The following is a 23,770-nucleotide window of genomic DNA, read 5'->3' on the forward strand; positions in this document are numbered from 1 at the left end:
AGAGTTCAACAGGAAACAAGAAAGGATGAGTGAGTGGGGTTGGGAGGGAAGGGGTGGGGGAGAGTTAAGAGGAAAGATAATACCAGGGAAAGGAAATAGCCTGAAAGCAAAACAAGTCCTTTGTCCCTGAAAGGGAGGTTAAAAGAAAGAAAAAAAGAAAAGCAAAGAAGTAGCAACCAAGGAGGAACCCATGAGAGGGAAGCAAAAATTGTGGTATGTAAATGCAGTAGGATATAATTGTACACTAAGGAATAACAGATGATTTTAGAAAATCAATAGGAATTGATGCAGAGTGAAGAGGGAAGAGCCAGGAGAACAATTTATACAAGCACAACTGTGGAGAAAAATGACTTTGAAAAACCTAAGAACTCTGACCAATGCAATGACCAACCATATCTTCAGACGACCTATAATGAGGCATGTTACCATCTCCTGACAGAGACTGGAAACAGACTAAAAGTATGAAAAGATACATACATGTTTGGACATGGCACAACTGCTGTGTTTTGGGGTTTTTTTTTTACACAGGATTCTTGTTTCTCTTCTCAATTTTTAATTGGGAGAAGGTAGGGAAGAAAGGGAGATCTGAAAGAATGATGTAACTAAAAAAAAGCAGGGTCATTAAAACATTTTTTTAAATGAAAATAAGTTCCAAAGGCAGCAAAGCACAATGGTTTTGAAAACAGTGTGTGAAATCATCATATTACTTTTTTTAAAAAAGCAATATGACCTTGGGCAAGTTATTTAACCCCAATTACTTAAAAAAAAACAATACGAAATGAGGATTCGGTTTTATATGTAGTCATCTTTTTGCTTTTTTGCTGTATATATAGAAATGCTTTTCCTCAGTGTTTAATTTCGTGATAAAATTTAAAATTTTTTAATGAAAAAGACAACTCTTTTGAACTAAATACATACTATGTATTTCTTCAAAAGAAAACAACTCATTTAAAATTCGACTAACTTAAATATAGGCCATTCCAAAATGTAGCCTTCATCTCAATAGCAACACATATTTGAAAGGAGATAGATAAATAGATAATAGATAGATGGATAGATAAACAGACTTTGAAAGATAATTATGCAAATTTCTATATGGAAATATTAAATGAGAGACTTTTGGACATTTTTCATTTAAATAAAATGTCATACATAATTTATCATCTGTCCTCCTTATACTTTTCATTTGCTTACTGAAATTAAGATCATATGCCATACTTAGATTAGCAGCTACTCTACAATGTACATCTTAAGAGAGTTTCCTAGAGCAATGAGTGATAAAGTAATTTGAATATAATCACTTATCCAGGATGTGTCAATGGCAGAACCTGAACCAAGGTCTCTCTGGGGCTGAAACTGGCTCTGGATCCACTATTTCATGCTGCCTCTTCATTTGGTCTATTTTATTGTTGAGTCGTTTCAGTTTTGTCTGACTCTTCACAACTTCATTTTGGGGGGTTTCTTGGCAAAATGCTAGAGTGGTTTGCCATTTCCTTCTCCAGTTCATTTTACAGATTGGCAACTGAGGCAAAAAGTATTAAGTGACTTGCCCAGAGTCACACAGCTAGCAAGTGTCTGAATATTGATTTGAACTCATGAAGATGAGACTTCCTGATTCCAAGCCCAGCATTCTATCCACTGTGCCTCCTAGCTGCCCCTCATTTGGTCTAATACAACAGAACTATTCTAAATTCATTACAAATTACCTATCTAACTTCATCAAAATAAGTGTTTATTAATTAAAGGTCCCTTTTTTCTATATCAACCCAATTCTAAATTTGTAACACCTAAGAAACATGTGATACAACTTATTCTTTGAGGAAGACAAGAACAAGTTGGGTAGACTGCACATAAAGTGTGGGACTTGGAGGCAGGAAGACCTGAGTTTGAATCCTGCCTCAGGTGTGCACTGCTAGCTCTATGACTATTCAATCTCTCTCAGCTTCAGTTTCATCATTTATAGTATGGAGACAATAATAGTACCTACCTCACAGAGTTATTGTGAGGATCAAATGAGTTACATATATAAAGCACTTTTAAAAACTTAAAGAATTCCAGTCCTTATTTTTATTATGACAATATTCACCTTGCCTACCCTGGAACTGAAGAATAAGGGACCTACTTGGGCAGGAAATTAATCCTTGCCACTCAGGAAGTATCAGGGACTAGCTCTAACTGTAATTCTCAAAGGGAAGATTTTTTTTTTAATGTATACAGTGTTTTGAAAAATTAAAATACCTGCAGAATATTCTTTACTATCATTGTGAGAAGACCTCAATATTTTCAAATAAATACATAACAATGGAATACTAATTAATTAGACTTTGTATCTGGGAGAAGTTAGAAATGCAGATTGTTTATCTTGGGGATAAAAGTGTACTGATGACTTAATTTAATTAAAGCATCAGCTCAGAAAAGCACTGACAGAAAGACATGATGGTATGGTGCCCAGTGTCACTGTCAAGGCCTCACAACATTATATGGTTCTAAGATGGTGATATGGGAATCAAAAATTAAACAAAGCAAAATGTCATTTAGACCATTTGTGACAATAATTCATGAATTCTCAAGTTTGAACTTGAGAACTAGGATTTCCTTAGTCCTCATTATCAATAAGGACAATTCCTAGTATAATCAGTACTAGAAAAGGTATTAAATTAATTAAGTTACAGAGATAGAAAGTATTTCTGGGTATTCAAAAGCTTAGTGTAGAATTGAATCATTGTATACATTCTTTGCATATATGTGTGTGTGTGTATATATATACACACACATATACATTCCCAATTATGTGAATTTTAGGGGTTTCTGATTTTAGATACTCAGCTTTTTAAAATATTCTACCATTGTCACATAGTCTCTTGTTAATCACACAGCCCTCAAGATTTGAACTTAAAGAAAAAAACATTGTGTACAGAGTGAACTCAATTCTTCCACTGAAGTTTGGGAGAAGATAGAGAACAGTTCCTTTCAAACTCTGTTCTTTAGTCTGTTCAGCCTTATACTTAAGGAACTGTGGGATGCTACCAAGGTAACCATTTGTTGCATTGTGACTGGGTACTAACAGAAGAACATGTAGGCCCATCTTTAAAGCAAGGCAATAAAAACTCTCCCTGGGTAACACAGCATGGTTGCTCTGTAAGGGAAAACATAAGGGCTACGGTCACATTCACTACATTGTGCCTGGAGAAAATGGGATGAAGAAAGGATGGGATTTTTTCCAATCCTCCTCCATACAAATGTTCAGAAGGATATTGATGATCCAGACACAGGTCAGTTCACCATGACCCCTCTAGAGAGGGTTGACAAAAAGTTTAGCCAAAGGAACCACAGACAAACAGGACAGTTTTGAAAGTTATGTGTTGAATTTATTATATATTTACAAAGAAAAACAAGTTCTATACAATAGAGAGTCTCAGTTTCAGATACAATTCCTTCCTGTTCTATTATATATGAAATTCTCACTGTATTTTATTTTTGTTAAATTCCAATTTTAAAAAAAAATGTTAACAGTTTTAAAAGGAGGAGGAGAAGAAAGAGAAGAAGGAGAAGAGTGGGGCGGTTAGGTGGCACAGTGAATAGAGCACCAGCCCTGGAGTCAGGAGGACCTGAGTTCAAATCCAGCCTCAGACACTTAATATTTACTAGCCATGTGACCTTGGGCAAGTCACTTAACCCTGACTGCCCTGCCTTCCCCCCTCCAAAAAAAGCAAGAAAAAAAGAAAATGAAGGAGAAGAAAAAGGAGAAGGAGGAGGAGGAAGAAGAGGAGGAAGAGGAGTCTAGCCTAAGGCTGCTGCCTATTAGCAAGATTTCAGGGGCCCCATAAGAGAGATCCCTCTGCCCCCAAAAATAAATCACTCAATCGCCTCTTACACTTTAGATTCCCTTACCAGGGGGCAGTCTTTTATTCCACAATTAAAGATAAGATTTAAAATCCAAAACCAGAGGAAATATGGCACATAGATTTAAATTGGCAATGAGATATTTTTTTTTGTTTGTTTTTTGGAGGGCAACTGGGGTTAAGTGATTTGCCCAAGGTCACACAGCTAGTTTTGTGTTAAGCATCTGAGGCTGGATTTGAACTCAGGTTCTCCTGACTCCAGGGCCGGTGCTCTATTCACTGCGCCACCTAGCTACCCCTGAGGTATTCTTTAAATCAGAAGAAACCCCACTAGGAAACCAGAAGAGGGAAAGAGGAATCCGAAGAGTAGACCATGAATACTAAATTGGTTCTGAATCTAGATTGAGTAGATATGTGGAAGGCTACCAGCCTCAGCAATATTTTCTAATTTCACTGGAGGAATTAAATCACTCTGACATCCAATAGTTCTACCAAGCCACAAAAAAAAAGAAAGAAAAAAGAAAAGAAAATCCAACATTTTATGAGGTACTAGGTAAATGCTTGCTACTTGTTCATTGCCTTACTGTGAATGGGTTGATAGACTAACAGTCAAGTGATCCTCTGTCTAATTCAACAATATCCTTTTATGTGATGCTTCTGATAGATTCTCAGAAGTCATCCAGCCCCACCTATATCTGAACAGAAATCCCTTCTTCAATCTTCCCAACAAAAAGTCATCCAATCTCTTACTATTCTATGTACACAACATTTCGTTTACATTTCTTTGTTTCTCAGTGATTAGCACAGTGCCTAGCATAAGCATTTAATAAATGTGTATTGACTGACTTACTGAATAATCATCTCAAATCTCCAGGATTTTGCCCCTGTGATTATAATGCACCCTTTCCTCATCTCCACCTTGTCAAACCCCTGGAGCTCCTTTCAAAGATCATTCAAGTACCATGGTCTTGGTTTCTCCTGGCTGATTACTTTACATGGCTTAACGATTAAGCATATGTATAAAGTTTTTAGTTATGGAGACCTGTTACAGGGATAGTTGGGAAGGCCCACATTAAGGGAAAGTCTTGCATAAAATGGTATCAAGAAAGGAGAATGGTCCGTTGCTCTTTGAATTTGACAAACTTTATTACCACATAGGTTATTGTTCTTATTCTGTTCTTATTGACCTGAAAGAATTTAATGACCTGAGACCTGGAGAGCTGCAATTGTATATCCTTTCTGAATGTCTGTTTATATATCTTTCCTTAGTGTTTGTTTATATTTAGTAAAAAAAAATTATCATTATTATTTCTGCTTTCATTTTTGTTAGCCTTATTGACATCAGTTTCCAAATCCGGAACTTACATTGGGGCCAGTCTGCACCTGACCTAAGGCAGGGCCTCTACTCTTCCAATACTACTTTGTTTTTACTATGTATAGTGGCACAGTGGAAATAGAATGATCTCTGGATTCAGAGATCAAATTCTACTTCTGATACTGGCTGTGTGACCTTGAGCAAATTAAGTTCCCTGGGCCTTGGTTTGTTCAAAAGTAAAATAAGGAGGTTCACCATGATGGCCTCTGAGTTTCCTTCTAGAGCTATTTCTATGATAGGATGAAATCCTGTGATGTTGCCCCAATAGAATGTAACCTCCTCAAGGGGAGAGACAGTTTCCTTTTCATTTTTGTAACCCCATCATCTAGCCTGCCTGTTGATTTAATTTTTCTGATTTTTAATTGATTTAAAATTTTAATTTATTTAGTTGATAAATATTAAGAGAACAACTAATGAGGTTGACCCAAATAGTACAGAGAAAATTCACTTCATCAGAGACTGGAGGAAAGAGTAAAAAGAATGATGGCAAAGGATTTTGAAATACAGAACAGGGAGAGAGAGGGAGCTCACAATGAATGTAATTTTCTCGGTGAAGCCCAAGGCAAGTTACTGCATTAAGAAGGAATGGGAAAAGAGGATAGCCATGGATCTGATTCATTAGTTATGATGTCATTATGTTCCACAAAATGTGAGTGAACTACCTTGAAACTCATAACATACTGTACTAACTCATGCCTAGATTTATTAAAATGCTCTCCTAACTTATTCCCCTGCCTGCAGTCTTTGAAAAACTCAAGCATGTCCTGAGGAGGGCTAAATGATGGCTAGGAAACTGGAAAATATAACACCTAAGGGTCAGCTGGAGGACCTCACGATATTTGCCCAAAGTAAGGGTAATCTTTAAATATGTGAAGGGCTTACCTCATCTTGTATTCAGAATCACAGAATCTTGAAGTTAGCAGGGACCTCAAAAGTCATCTAGTCCAGCCCATATCTAAATAGACTCCCCTCTACAGCCTGCAAAAGTCTTTGCTTCAAAGCCTCTAATGAATGTTGCCCCCAATATTTTTCAAGGTAGCCTATTCCACCTGTGGGCAGTTGTAATTATGAAGATTTTCCATATATTAGATGGAAACCCTAAGTCTGCCTCTTTGCAAATTTTACTATTTGTTGCTCCTAATTTTGTCCTCTAGAACAAAAAAGAACAAATCTATTTCTCCTTCCACGTGGAAGTCTTTCAAATATTTGAACACAGTTACCATGTTCCCCTGCAATCTTCTCTTCTCCACTAAAGTCCCCAACTTCCTTCAAACAATCCTAATTCGGTATTGTCTCAAAGTCCTTCACCATGATTACTCTCCTCTGGACTCTCTTTAGTTTATTCCTTAAAATGTGGCATCTACCATTGAACATAATATGCCAGATGTGGTCTTAACAGGGCAGAATACAGCATTCCTGAATACTTAATGCAGCATAAGATTTCAATTCTTTTTGTTTGCTTTTTCTTTGTTATTAAAAACCATCATGTAGCTGATTTATTCTGAGCTTGCAGAAACATTTCTATAAAATACATTGGATGGGACTTTTGTTCCACATAGATATAACATATGTAAAGATAAGCTTGTTAAATGCATACTTCTAGCTTAGTAGTTAAGTTAAACTATTTTTGCTTTTACATCTAGAAATTGCATAAAGGTTAATTTTTTTTAAAAGAGTAGAAAGGTTTTTTGCTTTTGAAATAATGTGCCCACAATCTGATTGCTTATTTTATTATTTTGTAATTTAAAATTAATTTATTTATATAAATGAGTGGTCATTTTAAATATGTACTGTGAAATTTACAGTTTCAAAATTTATAAAGACAGGCAGCTAGGTGGTGCAGTGAATAGATTACCAGCCCTAGAGCCAGGAGGACCTGGGTTCAAGCCCAGCCTCAGACACTTAACACAAAAACTAGCCGTGGGACCTTGGGCAAGTCAACCCCAATTGCTCTCCAAAAAAAGCAAAAAAAAATGTTTTTATAAAGAATACTTTATCTTCCTGAAATAAAAACAATCAAATGAATATTAGATTATGAGGGGTTTTTTAGCCCATTTAATTTGCCAAACTATTTCATTACATGTGGATAAGTGATATTCTTAACTGGACTGCTATAATAATGAGATTTTTTTAAAATAGGGTATGTTGTTTCCATCCAAGTAGTTGCTAGAGCTTAAAAAGGCTTTTTTGGTAGTATCGTTTTCTAGGCCAGCCTGCCCATCTTAGACTTTTTAAGTTCTTTTTTTTTTTAACCTGTATTTAAACTGTATATTTATCTCTCCTGATATCCACATTATGCCAAGGTACATTTTCTAGTTTATAGAGATCTTATAGGAGCCATACTCTATTATTCAACATTGCTACACTTCTTAAATTTGTATCATATGCAAACTTAATAAGCATGTCATTTTTTTACTTTATCCAAAGCTTTGATAAGTTGTCATATGGAAGAGGGATTATACTTGTGCTGCGTGGCTCTGGAGGGAAGAAGCAGGACAAGGTAAAAGTATAGGAAGCATGATGAGCAAGATGATTTCAGAAAAACTTGGAAAGACTTACATGAACTGATATAGCATGAAGTAAGCAGAACCAGAACATTATACATAGTAACAATAATATTGTATGATAAACATCAATAATGACTTAGTTATTCTCAGCAATACAATGATCCAAGACAATCCCAAAAGACTCATGATGAAAAATTCTGTACACCTCTGATAAAGAGCTGATGGTGTGTGAATATGCCAGCATACTATTTTTCACTTCCTTTTCACTTCCTTTTTCTTTCTTTCTTCTTAGCTTGAGTTTTCTTCTATAAAATGATTAATATGGAAAAGCCTTACATGATTGTTCATGTATAACCTATATGAGATTGCTTATTGTGTCAGGGAAGGGTGTAGGTGAGGGAGGGATAGAATTTGGAACTCAAAATTTAAAAAAAATTTAATGAATGTTTAAAATTATTTTCACATGTAATTGGGGCAAAAACAAAATATTATTTTTATAAAGTTGTAGGGAGGCAGATTTTGGCTTGATACAAGAGAAATTTTTACTAATTAAAGCTGTCTAATAGTGTGCGGGACTGCTTCAAGAAGTCGTGGGTTCACTTTACTGGAGGGGGTGCTGTAGAAGGGTCTCTGGTTCAGGAACAGGTTAGATTCAATTTCCTCTGAGGTTCTTTCCCAATCTTAGATTTCTCTGATCTGTTCAAAATCTCCATTGAAATTTATCCATCAATTGGTCAATTAACTAATAATCATTCATTAAGTTCCTACTCTATACCAGGCACTATGCTGTTTTAGGAACACAAAGTCGAAATTAAAATAGTGCCTGTCCTCAAGTTTACATTCTAATGGGAAAGATGACAGATATGTATATAAGTGTATACAAAAGCGATGCAAGTATATGTGTGTGTGTGTCCATTCAGAACATGTAAAAAATAAATACAAGGTAGTTTAGGAAGGGAGGGGTTCATGTGGAAAGTACAGTTTGAGCTGAGTTTAAAAGAAACCAGAGATTTCAAGAGGCAGAGGTGAAAATGAAGAGCATTCAGGGTGGCCAGGTAGCACAGCGAGTAAGGGCACCGGCCCCAGAGTCGGGATGACCTGGGATTGAATCCGGGCTCTGATACTTAGCACCACACCCAGAAATAACTGGCCATGTAACCTTGAGCAAGTTACTTAACCCCAATTGCTTAAAGAAAAAAAAAGAAAATAAAGAGCATTCACTGCTACCTAAAGTCTTCTCCCTAAAGTATACAGCTATTTATAGCTACCTTTTGTGCAAAAATTTTTAATCCATCAACATTAACCAAACACTCTCACCTGGCAATCCAGAGCAACAAAACTTGTTCCCAAACTAATTTGCCGCCTTGTGTAGCATTATTTATGTACTCTGCACCCCAAATTCAATATTTCCTGCTTCTCAAATGTGCCATGAAGTTACAGATAGTTATACCGTCCCTCTAGCTGCAATGAATGCTCTCCTCAAATTATCTACCCACCTGTTACCCAATTGCCTTGAGGCAATTCATATATCTTATTCTTGGTCATTAGCCCCAAGTAAAGGGCATTGGCCTATTCTTATTTGATTTCTTCTATCTAACCAGCAAGATGAATTGGCAGAGAGAATAAAGAAAGGGTGGGAAGGGAACAAGAATTTATTAAGTACCTACTGTGTGTCAGGTACTGTACTAAGTGCTTTATAAATGTTATCTCATTTAATTTTCATAACAACCCTGAGAGGTAGGTGCTAAGGTGATCAAACAAAGAAAGATGAATGCTTTAGGTAAAGGTAACACAACTAAAAAATGTCTCAGTTGGAATTTGAACTTAGGTCTCCCTGACTTCAGGCCCAACACTCTATCCACTGTGCCACTGAACTACAGAAAAAGAGACACAGAGGCATAGATGCAAAGAGGGATAGAGACAGAGAAAGACTCTTTTTTTTATATAGTCCTCAAGGATTATTGAAATTAGAACCTTAAATTCCTCTGAATATCTCCTTACCCTCATCCTGGAAACTAGACATTCTCCAGTTTTCACCTATCTTCTCCATTCTTGGTCTGTTTTGCCTTGATGATGAAATCACCTCCTTTTCTTACACAGTATGAGACTTAAGACTTGCAGCCTGAGTTCCTAGGCTTTTGTGAATCCAGCAACCGACCATCCTTATTATGACATTCTCTACCATCTCAAAAAAATTCACTGTATAACTCTGCACGGTGCCCCCAGATGATCCTATATCTGATTTTCTAGTCATTGATAATAAAGTTGAGCTGACAATCACATCCTAAGGACAATGAAAATTAAATATTCTTTCTTGCTTTGTTTTGTTTTTAGTTGTACCTACATTCACTTCAGTTGTCAAGGTACCAAATCAGTGGCCAAGTTTGAGCCCCTCCCCATTAGAATGGAAACACAGGATTATGTACCTTTTCCAGTGTACAAACAAAAACTTTCTTAGCAAATAGGAATATCAACATGCTCCCACTCTCAAAATTAGGCAGGATAATTTTGCTACTCTGCTAGGCAGAAATGATCCCACAATCCTTTCAAATGTCTTTGTATTATGTCTAATATGTCTTTCTTTTCATTCTTCTGACCGCACTTTAGCATCACTCCTTATATTACAGCTGAATAATACAAGGTTTGTATCTCCCCTAGGACACTGCAAATTGCATAAGGGCAAGGTCCATATTTTTCTCTTCTTTATATTCCTCCCATAGCACCTAGCATGGTGTTTAATAGTTAGTATGCAGTAATAAATATTTGTGATTGAATTATAGGAAAAAATTAGAAAATACTGTGTTAACATCCATTTTTTAAAATGTTTTTGTTATCATTGTTATTTAGTAATTTTCAGTCATGTCCAACACGTCATGACCCCATTTGGCGTTTTCTTGGCAAAAATGCTTGGAATGGTTTGCCATTTCCTTCTCCAACTCATTTTACAGATGAGGAAACTGAGGCAACCAGAATTAAATGACTTGCCCAGGGTAAAGTTGGTAAATATCTGAAGTTGGATTTGAACTTTGATCATTCTGACTCCAGGCCCAGTACTCTATGCACTGTGCCACCTAGCTGCCTTTCTAAAATGTTACCATACACTAAATAAACACAATCCTACCATACTATGCAAATCAACAGGCCATAAGCACATCTTCTAGGAAAAGGAAAAAGAACTTATTTGCTGGCACCATCTTTAAATTTAAGTAAAACTGATGAGTAACACTGTATGTCATATATTTATGCGGAGAAAAAAATCCCTGACCCTAAAATTAGTGCAGAAAATTACAAAATGCCCAGAAGTAAAAGTTTCTAATTAAGATTTCTATAATAAGTTACAAGTAAAGGGCATAATGACCTATCCTGATTAGCACTTCCTTCTGCACAAATAGTACATTTAAAAAATTCATTACCCTTAATAAGTTTGTCTAATAGTCAGATGGAATATATAACCTTGAGAGAGCTTCGGTCTATTTTGCTACTTGAAAATCAAAGTACGCAGACCTAAAAATCTATACCTTTTATTTTTGCCTTTAAGTTCCTCTTAATATCACTTTACAGTGATACAATCAATTTCAATTTTATTTACATTTATAAATGTACCATTTCATCCTGTGGCACATAAAGAAAATTAAGATCCTTAGAGGACAATGATTGGTATGTACAACAGAAAAATTAAGCAGTGTACTTGTCCAGGCATTTGTCCTAGTCAGAGCAGAGAACAGAAGCAATGACTAGAAGCAAATGGAATCGACTGCAGCCTATACTGGTTGCACTTCTGGAGTTCTCCAGGAAAAGCAGAAGATGAAACTAACAGCTCAGAAAAGTCCCATAGTATGCAGATTTCTCCAAGGTCATAAAAGTCTGAAGAGAGTAAAATTCTGCCACTCAAATGGAGTTTAAAAGAAATATAGAGCAGTATTTTGAAAAAGCTGCCTATTTAGGCAATCTATTATCTTCATATACTCTAAATTAATAAACCAATCTTTGGGATATCTTCTCTTCTTAAAATTTTGACATGAATACCTATCAATAATCCTAAAGACAACTGGCTTGCCTAAACTAGATTGGTGAGACTTACCTTTAAGAAATTACTTAGTGTGGCATTCAAGAACCTCTAAATCAGTCCTAAATTGACATTTTCCACCTAATCTCACATATTGTCAACTCTTCTTCTTCACAACAAATTTCTCACTGTCCCCTGAACCTGTCTATTGCTTTCCTACACTCCTGATTTTGCTTCCACCATTTCAGTCACCTACAATGCCTTTACCTATCCTATGCACCTGTTCATCTTTCAAGACCTAGATCACTTCCTGATTTCTCCATAATGACTTATCTGGTCTCTCTATCCTGAAATGAAGTCCTTTCAAACTCCTACAGTATTTATTATCTACATTCTTCATTCATCATCTAATCACATACAAAATCTTCTACTGTTGTAAGGGCAAAAACTGTTTCATTTTTGTCTTTTTATTTCAAGTGCTTAGTGCCTACATGTTCCTAGCTCATGTAGGCACTCAATAAATGTCCTGAGCCTTTATTTTATTCTCTTCCTATTTACTTATCTTTTTTTCTCATTCTTAAATATTATTTCCCCAACTATATTATAAATCCTTTGAAGTCACAGGCCAGGCCTATATACTTCTTTGTATTCAATAATTCTTAATTGAGATGATTTGATTTGGGCAAATGCAATACCTCAATTACATTATCAAATTACAGATTAAATCCTTGAGGAAGTTATAGCTTCTTTAAGTATATTACTGAAGTGAAGGGAACACATCTTCCATAAGGATAGATAACACTTAACATTTAAGAATTTTTAATCTGCTATTTATTAGGCAGTCTGAGTTCAGTTCTTCTGAGGTGACCTAGTTTAATGATAAAACTAAAAATTTATACGAGTAGAACACTGTTTGTTTTTATCCTAGAGTTCTTTGCCCAAATGCCAATCACTATCTTCTTTAGCATCGACCTACAAAATCCATGATCCCTATCTCCAAAGATGTATAATTAATAAAGCTATTAAACAACTTTTCAAAGCTAACATTAAATATACTGCACCCAAAAATGCATGAGATTTATAAACTAGCCAATTTCATTATGTCCTGCTTTGAGAAGTAGGAGCCCCAGCTAAACAGTACAACTCAAGCCCTCCTCAACTCCTTTGCCCAGGTTCATAACTCCTTTACCGGCTTCTTTAAGCACTTTCTACACTAGTATTTAAATATCTTCTCTGCATTTTGAAATGTTCTAAATGTTTTCCTGTTTTGATGCCAAATGTCCTTGAAAGGCTACAAGTCTTATAATTTACCAGCAGTTTAAAAGTGAGTTCAGACTCTCACAAATTTTATAAATGTCAAAATAAACACTTTGAATCATCTCTTATGTAGCCCAGTCAAGAAGCAAAGCATTTTGGTTAAATAAATATTCTAGCTGAAGGAAGTTGTCACATAGACCATTCAAGGATTGTTGAATTTGAGATGATTCAGCTCAGATAAATTCATGATCCACAATTGTAGGGAAAATAACTGACTCTCACTGATGATTCACCAGGAATTCTAGGATCTATCAGTACCTTTGGGTGGAGACAAGACAAAGAATAGGAAAGGCTGGCAGCTCCCTTAGGGAACAAAATGCAAGCAGGGATAAAGAAAAGCATTTTTTTCATTACTTTTTATAAATTGAGATAAGCACCTTCCACTACTCTCCTCAGAGGTTTGTTTTGGAGGAAGTCATTTGCAAATATCAAAGAGCTACATAAATATGAGGTCAATATTATTAACCATAAAAACTAGAGGGGAAAATCATCTGAAAAATAGAGAAAATAAGAAGGAATATCTGAAAAAATAAATGGCTTATGCGTAACTTATCAGTTTGATAATACGTCTCTTGAGATCATTCAATCTCCTGGAAATACGTTGATACTTTCAATAATTTGTCTTAGATGTCACAAAACATCAGAATCAGAAGGAGTCACAGAAGCTATCGAAGCCAACCTAGGCATGAACAAACCATTCCTTCTACAATATTCCTAACAGGGGATATTCTCTTCTTTGCTTGTAGACCTCCAATGAGGCAAAACCCACTACCTCCTGAGGCAGCCCATTTCACTTTGAACAATTCCAATTGTTTACAAGTTTTTTCTTTATATAAACCTAAAGGTCTCTGTGCAACTTCCACTCCTAATTCTGCTCCTAATTTTGCCCTCTTGAGGAAAGCAAAATAATTATAACCATTATTTCCACACAAACTACCTTGAAGGCATCTATATGCCCCCATCTAAGTCTACTCTTTTCTGGTCTAAATATCCCCAAACTCCTCTGAATGATCTCAAGGCCCTTCACTATCAAGGCTGTACTCTACAGATACTCTTCAAGTAACCAATATTCTCCATCAAATGTGATTTTAGAAATGAAAATAGTAGTCTGATTACATTCTGAGTAGGACAGAGTAGGGCAGGACTTTCACATCCCCAGGCCTTGGCATTGTACCTCTCAATGCAGCTCAATGTCACATTAGTATTTTTGACAGCTAAGTCACACTGTTAACTCTTTTTTTAAAAAAAAATTTTTTTAAAGCAATTGGGGTTAAGTAACTTGTCCAAGGTTACATGGCCAGTTTTTTTGTGTGGGTATCAAGTATCTGAGGCCAGAACTGATCCTGAGTCCTCCCAACTCTGGCCCTGTGCTCTTACTGTACCACCTAGGCTCCCCTACACTGTTTACTCTTAATTGAGATTGCATTTACTAAAACACCCTAATATTTTCCAGATAAATTGATATCTACTCACATTTACTACCTCCTATATTTTAAGTAGTTTTTTTTAATCCAAATGTTAAGTTTGCCATTTATGTCAATTAATTATTTTCTTATCAAATTCAGTCTATAATCCTGTCTCCTCTCTAGGTTTTTAGGAAACTTTTCTCTCCTGTTTCTCCTCCTTGATGTCCAACTCCTCCTTCTTCTTTGATAGTTCTCCATTCAGATCATGCCCCCTAACAGTGAGTATACTTGAAAGATCTGTTCCAAGCTTCTTTCCATTCTATACTATCTTACTTGGTGATCTTACCAAGTTCAATGAGTTCAATTATCATCTATACACAGTTGAGTCCCAGACCTACTGAATATAGCTTCAGTCTCTCTCCTGAGCTCTCAGATCCACATTCCATACCAGGTATTCCTTTTCTCTTTCAAAAATTCTGAGATGAAACTGTCACTAACCTACCAAGGTTCCCATCAGTTCTACTTCAGTACGAGTTCTTAATCAAAGGCTTTCATGTTTTACATTCTCTAGACCAGTGATTCTTAACCTGGTGCCTATGAACTTTTTAAACAATATTTTGATAACTACATTTCAATATAATTTGTTTCTTTTATAATACTCTGTGTTTGATTTTATGTTTTAAAAAACATTATTTTAAACTGTTTAGGTTTCACTAGATGTCCAAAGGGGTCTGCGATATAAAAACAAAAAAGTTATGATGTTAATGATTAAGCATATGTATAAAGCTTCTAGTCATGGAGACCTGTTACAGGGATAGTCGGGAAGGCCCACTTTGAGTGAGAGTCTTGCATTAAATGGTATCAAGAAAGGAGAGTGGTCCCCTTGCTCTTTGAATTTGACAAACTTTATTACCACATGGATTATTGTTCTTATTTTGTTCTTATTGATCTGAAAGAATTTAATGACCTGAGACCTGGAGACCTGCAATTGTATATCCTTTCTGAATGTCTGTTTATATATCTTTCCTTAGTGTTTGTTAATATTTAGTAAAAAAAATAAAATAGTTTATCATTATTACTGCTGCTTTCATTTTTGTTAGCCTTATTGACATAAGTTTCCAAATCCAGAACTTACATTGGGGCTAGTCTGTACCTGACCTAAGGCAGGACCTCTACTCTTCCAATACTACTTTGTTTTTACTATGTATAGTGGCACAGTGGAAATAGAATGATCTCTGGATTCAGAGATCAAATTCTACTTCTGATACTAGCTGTGTGACCTTGAGCAAATTAAGTTCCCTGGGCCTTGGTTTGTTCAAAAGTAAAATAAGGAGGTTTGACATGATGGCTTCTGAGTTTCTTCTAGAGCTAGTTCTATTATAGGATGATAATCCTGTGATGTTGCCCCAATAGAATGTAACCTCCTCAAGGGGAGAGACAGTTTCCTTTTCGTTTTTGTAACCCCTGCTGATTTAGTTTTTCTTATTTTTAATTGCCCCTCCTGCTGTATTTGGCATTAATTATTCCCACATTCTTGCAATATCTTTAAATCTCAATTACCATAACACTACAGAATCCTAATTTTCCTTCTTTTTATCCCCCTCAGTCTTCATTGACTTCCTGGAGGCTTTATTTCCTTCTCAACTCTCCTAAATCTAGGTATTCCACAAGGTTCAGCATTTAACCTCTTGTTACTTTGCCCTGTGACTTCTTCAGTGAGTTCATCTGTTCTCAGAGCTTAAATAACTTCTGAATCTCACTTCTAACCTCTCATTTTGAGGACTGAATAATTTTCTGTCCTATATCTCTAACTGCTTTTGGAGACCAGTACTTGGAATACCTACCAGTCCCTCAGACTCAGTACATCCCAAACTGAAATCATTAGAGAAAAATCTCATACCAGATCTGAAAGGTAGCTCAGAGGTGATCTGAGCTAACCCACATATGAACATGAAGATCCTTGCATCACTGACAAGTGGTTGCACAGCCTTCATTGAATTCCACTAGTTAGGGTAAACCCATTACCTCCTATGTGGGAAGTCTTCCTTTTAAATGAACCTATTTATCTCCCTCTTTTCTTCTTCTACTTAGTTCTTCCCCCTGGAGCCAAGCAGAACAAATCTAATCCCTTTCCTACATAACAAGTTTTTTTAAAAAAAAATTTTTTTTCTAACTGCTCTTCATATCCAGAGGAAGAACTAATGGAGTCTGAATGCAGATTGAAGAATACTATTTTCACTTTATTTTTTTCTTTTGATCTGTTTCTTCTTTCATAGCATGACTAATAAGGAAATATGCCTTACATGATTACACATAATCTATATCAAATTGCTTACTGTCTTAGGAAAGGGAGAGAGGAAAGAAAAAAGGAAAGGAAAGAGAAAGGGAGGGAAGGAAAAAGGGAGAGAGGGAGGGCAAAAATGTGGAACTCAAAATTTTTAAATGAATGCTAAAATGTCATTACATGTAATTATAAAAAATAAAATACTGTGAAAATTTTTAAATTAAATAATTTTTTTAAAATAAATATTTTTCTATTAAGCATTTATGTCCTCTCCCATGAAAAAAGAAAAACAAAAACCTGTGAACAATTTGTTCTATAACAACAATGCAAAAACGAACAACTCTGAAAGAATTAAGAATTTGATCAATGCAATGACCTATCATAAAACAACTTCAAATACTTGAAAAAAGCTATCCTCCTCCAGATGTTTTCTAGCTTATCAACACCATCCATACATTAATTTTTCTCTTTTTTGTTCAATCATATCTGAAAGGCCATGGGGTTTTCTTGGCAAAGATACTGCCATGGTTTGTCATTTGAATTTGAATCCTGACTCCAAGCTCAATGCTCTATCCACTGTGCCATCTAGTTGACCCTAATTCTTCTCTACTCCAGGCTAAATATCCCTCATTCAGTAAGAACTCAAAGAACATGACTTTCCCAGGGTCGCAAAGCTAATAAGTGTCTGAGGCTGGATTTAAACTCAGATCTTCCTGCCTCCTAGCCCTGTGCTCTATCCACTACTTGACCTAGCCCCTAGAGAAATTTACCCTTTCAGTTCCAGAGTTCCTCCCACCTCCCACCCCCAAATCCTCAATGCTCAGTGCCTCCTAGAACTCACTTTACCTAAGCATCTCCAACCATGCTTCCTCTCCTCTCCCCAGTTGTCTGTCTTGCCTCCAGACATATACCCACAGTTTCTCCTTCTCTCTCACCCCTACCCCAACAACAAAAAATAAAATTCCTTTCCTTGGAAATGGAAGACCTTTATGACCTTCAACTTAGTATTTTACTTTTTATTGTTTTACATTTATTTTCTAATATTTTCAAATGTGCAATCTTTGCTCTTCACTGCCACCACCACCTCCAAAAGCTTGTAAACTCCCTGAAGGCAGGGACAGTGTCAAATGCTTTTTTTTTTGGGGGGGGGGGAAGGGGGATGACATATCTTTTTCATATTTAGTATAGACAGATAGCACCTAACAAATACATGCTGAATCAGACTGGTCAATGAAAGCATAATCTGGGGGGCAGCTAGGTGGCACAATGGATAGAGTGCTAGGCCTGGAAGTCAGAAAGACTTCCAGAATCAGCTTCCTGAGTTCAAATTGGGCCTCAGGGACTTACTAGCTGTGTGACCCTGGGCAAGCCACTTAACCTCATTTGCCTCAGTTTCCTCATCGGTAAAATGAGCTGGAAAAGGAAATGGCAAACCACACTGGTATCTTTGCCAAGAAAACTTCAAATGGGGTCACAGAGTCAGACACAAATGAAACAACTGAACCACCATGAAAAGACATAACTTTAGAAACAGAAGAATTAATTCATCCCTATCTTAGCATAATCTTTATTCTAGTAATTTAGCAGTATATCAGCATTCAGGACATATTCAAGGTATTTTTTTAAAACACATCTTCCATGGGGTGGCTAGGTGGTGCAGTGACTAGAGCACCTACTCTGGAGTCAGGAGGACCCGAATTCAAATCCAGCCTCAGACACTTAATACTTACTGGCCATGTGACGTTGGGCAAATCACTTAACCCCAACTGCCCTGCCTCCCCCCCTCCAATAAACAAAACAAAACAACAACAAAAACCAGGTCTTCCACACAAGAAAAACTAGCATTCAACCTCATTCTAATAAACTTGAAATGCCTATTCATGTCACAGGCAAAATAACCTGGATTACAGATTGAGTTCAAAACTGCATCTGAGATATGAGAAAGGTAATCAAACAGGATCTTTTGTTTAGCAAGCACAAAAATCCATATTATATTGGGTATAATGCATGTACCTTGACCAAACTTGGACAAGTATGAAAAGAAACATGAATCTATAATTCCCTGATGGACTATTAATTCTAGATTAAGGTTCAAAACCATCTATATAATTAATGACTAATCTATAGTTAGAAATCAATGCTTGAACTGGGTAATGATAAATCTAAGGAATCTGTAGTTTGAAATATCACATGTATTGATCCTGAATTAATTTAAACACATTTAGGCACTGTTTGTCAGGCACCTTATGTAATTCAAATATAGTCTAATTTTCCACCCTTCCCCAAGTGTTTTCCAGGAAAGGTCAGCTTGTTTTGGGGGTTGGTGTGTGTGTGTGTGTGTGTGTGTGTGTGTGTGTGTGTGTGTGTGTGTGTTCCAACTTTTCTTAATACACTAAGCAAGAGAAACATGGTGATGCATGGTGAATAGAGAGCCACATCAAAGGTACAATGATGTGTCTTCAAGGCCCATCTTGACACATACAGGCTGTGTGACCCTCATGTGAACAGGTCACTTAGCCTGACCATGCACCAGGCAATAATGGTCTTAACATCATAATATTAACTATGGGACCCAGGGAAGGGGGAGGGGTGATTATTTAACATTCTCAGTAGCCCAAAGCAACTCTCAAGTGAATTATAAATTGAAGAGCAACAGCTGATCTGCATTATTAGAGGGACTTTCCTCCCTAGGAATTCTCTATCACTATGAAACCACAGGTCTGAACACTTCCCCTAAAAAAATTCTAATCAACTGAGAAAAATATTTTGAGCTAACTTCAAGTCACAATATCAAGGATCATAGCATTGAGAGATGGCAGGGGCTTTGTAGAATAGAGTGCAACTTCCTTCCTTACTTTATACATGAATAGACCAAGGTCTGAATTGGTAGAGTTAAAGAAATTCAGAGATCATCTAGGCAATCCTGTCCACTTTACACGAGAACAGTTCATTTAACCTTCCTGTGTAACATAGATTTTCTAACTATTGTTAAGTCACACCCAATTCTTTGTGACCCCATTTGGTGTATATCTGGCAAAGATACTGGAGCAGGGGTGGGGAACCTGTGACCTCAATGCCACTTGTGACCTTCCAGGTCCTTGGATGTGGTGATTCCAAGTTTTACAGAACAAATCTTTTTATTAAGGGATTTTATTCTGTGAAGTTTGGATTCAGTCAAAGGGCTGCACTTGTGGACTTAGCCAGACACATGTGGCACTGAGGGTAGGTTCCCCATTCCTACAGTGGAGTGTTTTCCCATGTCCTTCTCCAGCTCATTTTACAAGTGAGGAACTGAGGTAAACAGGATCACACAACTAGTAGGTGTCTGAAGCTGGATTTGAACCAAGGAAGATGAGTTTTCCTGACTCCAGACCTGCCCCTCTATCCACTGTGCCACTTAGCTGCCCTAACACTGAAGATATATTATGGCAATCTCCTAAAAAAAATAGCCTGGTCAAATATTTCAGGGTAACATATGGATTTTGTAAATCTTTCCCAAGATCCAACAATTTCCAGAACTATAGCCTTTACTATATGTATTGTATAAAGTTATACCACCACCTGGGGAAACGTTTTATCACAAAGTATAGAACAATCTACCTGACATCATCTTAAATGTGGTATAGTAGAAAGATGCTGGATTGACCTGGATTCAGATTCTAATTCTACTATTTATTCCTTGTGTAATCTTAAACCTCTCTGTGAGCCTTAGGTCCCTTCTTCATCTATGAAAGGAGGAAGTTGAGTTATATGGCCTCCAAGGCCCCTCCCAGCTCTAAACCTATCATCTGATAATCTTATGATCCCTATGACTCTCTTAAAAAAAAAAGATTTAAAAAAACATGTAGATATAGATATGTACATAGATAGATATACACACTTATATGTGTACATATTTGTATGCATATATGTGTCTGTATATGTATATGTGTATATACACATACACACATTCTACCTTGTTTAATAATAGTCTTTAACAAAACTTTTGCAACTGGTAGGGAGGAGGAAAAGAAAATATAATGCATAAGATAAATTAGTTTCCAGAAAATATAGAAATGTTACTCTATCTACCTCATTATCATAGAAGCTTTTCAATTAGTATTTTGTAGATCATAATAACAACAATCTGGTTTGCTGGAAGGTGAAAGCAGAGGAAGTGGAATTTTTTTAAAATACCTGATTTTGATTTAAGAACAATCTGAATCGTATGTCCATCATTAGTGACTTCACAATCACGACAAACCACATAATTTGGAGATAGACGAACATCCAGGAGTGAGGGATCATATCTGGCTTCTCTTGAATTCAGGTTGATAGGAGACTGATATTCTCCATTAGCATCAGGAAACACCAAGCCCCACTCAACTCCTGAGAATAAAATAAATAATAATCAAGTTGAAATAAAGTAGTCTTTTTTGTAGCTTACAAATATGTATATATATATATACATATATAAACAAAAATCATTTATTTTTCTGTTTATGACCCTGACACTTCCATCAATAAGAAACAACTTGTGTTATGGACAGTTTCATGGCCATGTCAGGTAAAAGAAAGATAAATACATTTCATTAGATTTTAAAGCAATATTTGACTTTCTGAAAAAGCCACAGCACAAAAATTTCATGTTACCCAAACTATTAATTTTTAAATAAAAAAACCCATAATATTTAATTGATTTATATCACAATACAATATTTTTATTTTTATCACATAGATATAATTATGTGATTTGTGACTTGAAGAAGGCAAAATTATCTTAACATGACAAGAAACATGAAAATATCACAAACTGCTGGTAATAGCAATAATACTGAATGTGGAACAATTAGAATGGCAAGTGTGATGCTAAAAAAATCACTTTTGAAGATAAATGGAAAATGATAACATATTAGTGTGGTATCCATGTGTACAAATGTAAAAACATGTCACACAAAAATTCATTATATGATTTTTAAAACTGACATAATTATATATTTTACAAGTGTGCAAATATAAGCATTTACATATCAGTACTCATTCAAAATGATATTAAGTAGCCCTAAATGAATAGAGAGAAAGTTAGGGTACTAACTTCTAAGAACTGCATTTCGAAGGCTTTCAGTTTGAAATCGACATATAGAAAGAGCTGGTTGTACTCATAATGCATTGTTTATTCAGATAATATGACATTTCACTAATGTAATATATTCAAAATGTCCAGTAAAAGTTGCTCTAAAACTTTTTAAAATAACTCTGAAGCCATTAATTTTGTTAGATTCCATTTTGGTTTTGTGGTTCTAACTTTTAAAGGGATGTAAATCAGCAGCTTCTATGTGTAGAGTCACCTGGGGCAGAGAGAGTTTAAGTAACTTGCCTTGGGTCACACAGCCTGAATAAATATGTCTAAGGAAGAATTTGAACACAGGTTTTTCTGACTCCTTGGCCATTCTGGCTCTTTATCCATGACACCACACTGGTTCTCAAATCAAGATAACTGGTCTAAATTAAAGACTTTGATGAAACAGGGTACTATCAACATTATGTGTCATTAGATATCCCTCATCAGCTAAACTTTCTTCTACTTCTAGCAAAAACTTGAGAACTTAGTTCCAAAAAGAATAGTAGCTAATGAGCTAAATTATTAGATTTATATATACATACACATATATAGATCAAGTTATACGGTGATAATGGAAGGGAGAAGGGACTGGGGACCCGGGACGGGGTGGGGGGTGGGGGGTTCGAGGGGGGTGGAGGGTGGAGGGTGGTCAAATAAAGGAATATCGCTTTTTGAGGCGCAGAAGGAGCCAATGGGGAAGAGAGGAGAATTCAGGAAATCAGCTTTTCTACCTAAAACAAATTCTCAAAAATTATATTAAGTAGCAACTACAATGAAAAGCAGGCCACGGGTTCGAGGTGGGTCCCTCCTGGGAAGGGAGCGGGGACTCCAGGGAGGAGCTAGTGGCAGCCCCGCTGAACGAGAACGCTCAGGGCCTTCCCTGAGTGACCAAGGGCAGGGTCTCAGCTCTCAGCTCTGAGCCCAGGGAAAGCAAGCAAGAGAACGAGGGAGCAGAGCGGGGCTGCTACCTCTGCGCTCCCCGCCACTCTCTCGTACCCCGCGGTCTTCGCTAGGCGCTGCGGGGTTGCCCAGTGGCTGTTCTCTTCACCGCTGCCACCAGCCCCCTGACCCCCACCCCGCCAGCCTACCTAAAAGACCTCAAGCCCACATGGAGAGTAAACACTGCCCGAACCTCGGTAGCCTGGACATTTGTCAGGAGATTTGTTCCCAGCCACGATAACCCAACTCTGTGCAGGGTTTTCTATTACCTTCCTCGTAACCCCACTCCACACCCTCCTCCTCCTCTTCCTCTTCATCATCTTCCTCCTTTCCAGTGTAGGGTTCAGAATCTTCAATGAAGCTCAAGTCAGCCATGGGCAGCTTGTCCGGACCTTCCTCTCTACTGGCTGACGGTCCTGACTTTTTAGAAAGCCTGTTGTTCTCTGCAGAGCAAGGAGCCAGTACGAACTTCCCAGCTCCGGGTGTGTGTGTGTGCGTGTGTGCGTGTGTGTGTGTGTGTGTGTCTGTGTGTGTGTGTGCCCTTGCGTTTGAGTACTCCCCGAGTGTGTGCACGCGCGTTCGCGTGTATGTGTGTAGCTGCGAGACCCAGAGGTTTGTTTTGCAGAATGAGAGAGAGTGCGTCTAAAGTCCTACTTTATATAACTTAGAACCATAAAGCTAGGCAAGAGAAACAGTGAAAAGTGTGAATTCACTGGGGGTGGAGCATGTATTCCAAAAGAGGTAAGTCTTAATAAGTCTCTTTGCCCTGGGAGTGGAAAGATTATCAGGAAACATCCCATGGGGCTGATAGTACAGTACTGACTGAAATGAAAGAACACTCCAATGCTTAGGGTATTTTTTTTTCTTTTTTTTATTAGAAATTCTTCCCCACCCCTAAAGATTCCTGGTTCACTCCCTACACACACGTTACCCCCCCCCCATAACAATTAAGCTTCTGTCCAACCTTGAGAAGAGCTAACAAGTGCTGTAGCA

At 36.8% G+C, this 23,770-nt stretch overlaps 1 protein-coding gene across 1 annotated transcript in view; it reads right to left on the bottom strand.

Annotated features, from left to right (window-relative positions):
- The window catches only part of CA8 (carbonic anhydrase 8), a 177,473-nt gene extending 154,108 nt beyond the window's left edge, over positions 1-23,365 (bottom strand). The window contains exons 1-2 of the mRNA XM_069099997.1: positions 23,047-23,365; positions 20,914-21,105 (exon numbers count right to left, since the gene is read on the bottom strand). Coding sequence (XP_068956098.1) covers positions 20,914-21,105; positions 23,047-23,152 — 298 coding nt within the window. The 5' untranslated portion in view covers positions 23,153-23,365. The remainder of the gene's footprint in view (positions 1-20,913; positions 21,106-23,046) is intronic.
- Positions 23,366-23,770: the final 405 nt, after the last annotated feature.

The sequence above is a fragment of the Petaurus breviceps genome, unplaced genomic scaffold (assembly GCF_028583685.1).
Source record: "Petaurus breviceps papuanus isolate PSGF00001 unplaced genomic scaffold, PetGlider_PUasm1.0 38, whole genome shotgun sequence".
Taxonomy (NCBI): Eukaryota; Metazoa; Chordata; class Mammalia; order Diprotodontia; family Petauridae; genus Petaurus; species Petaurus breviceps.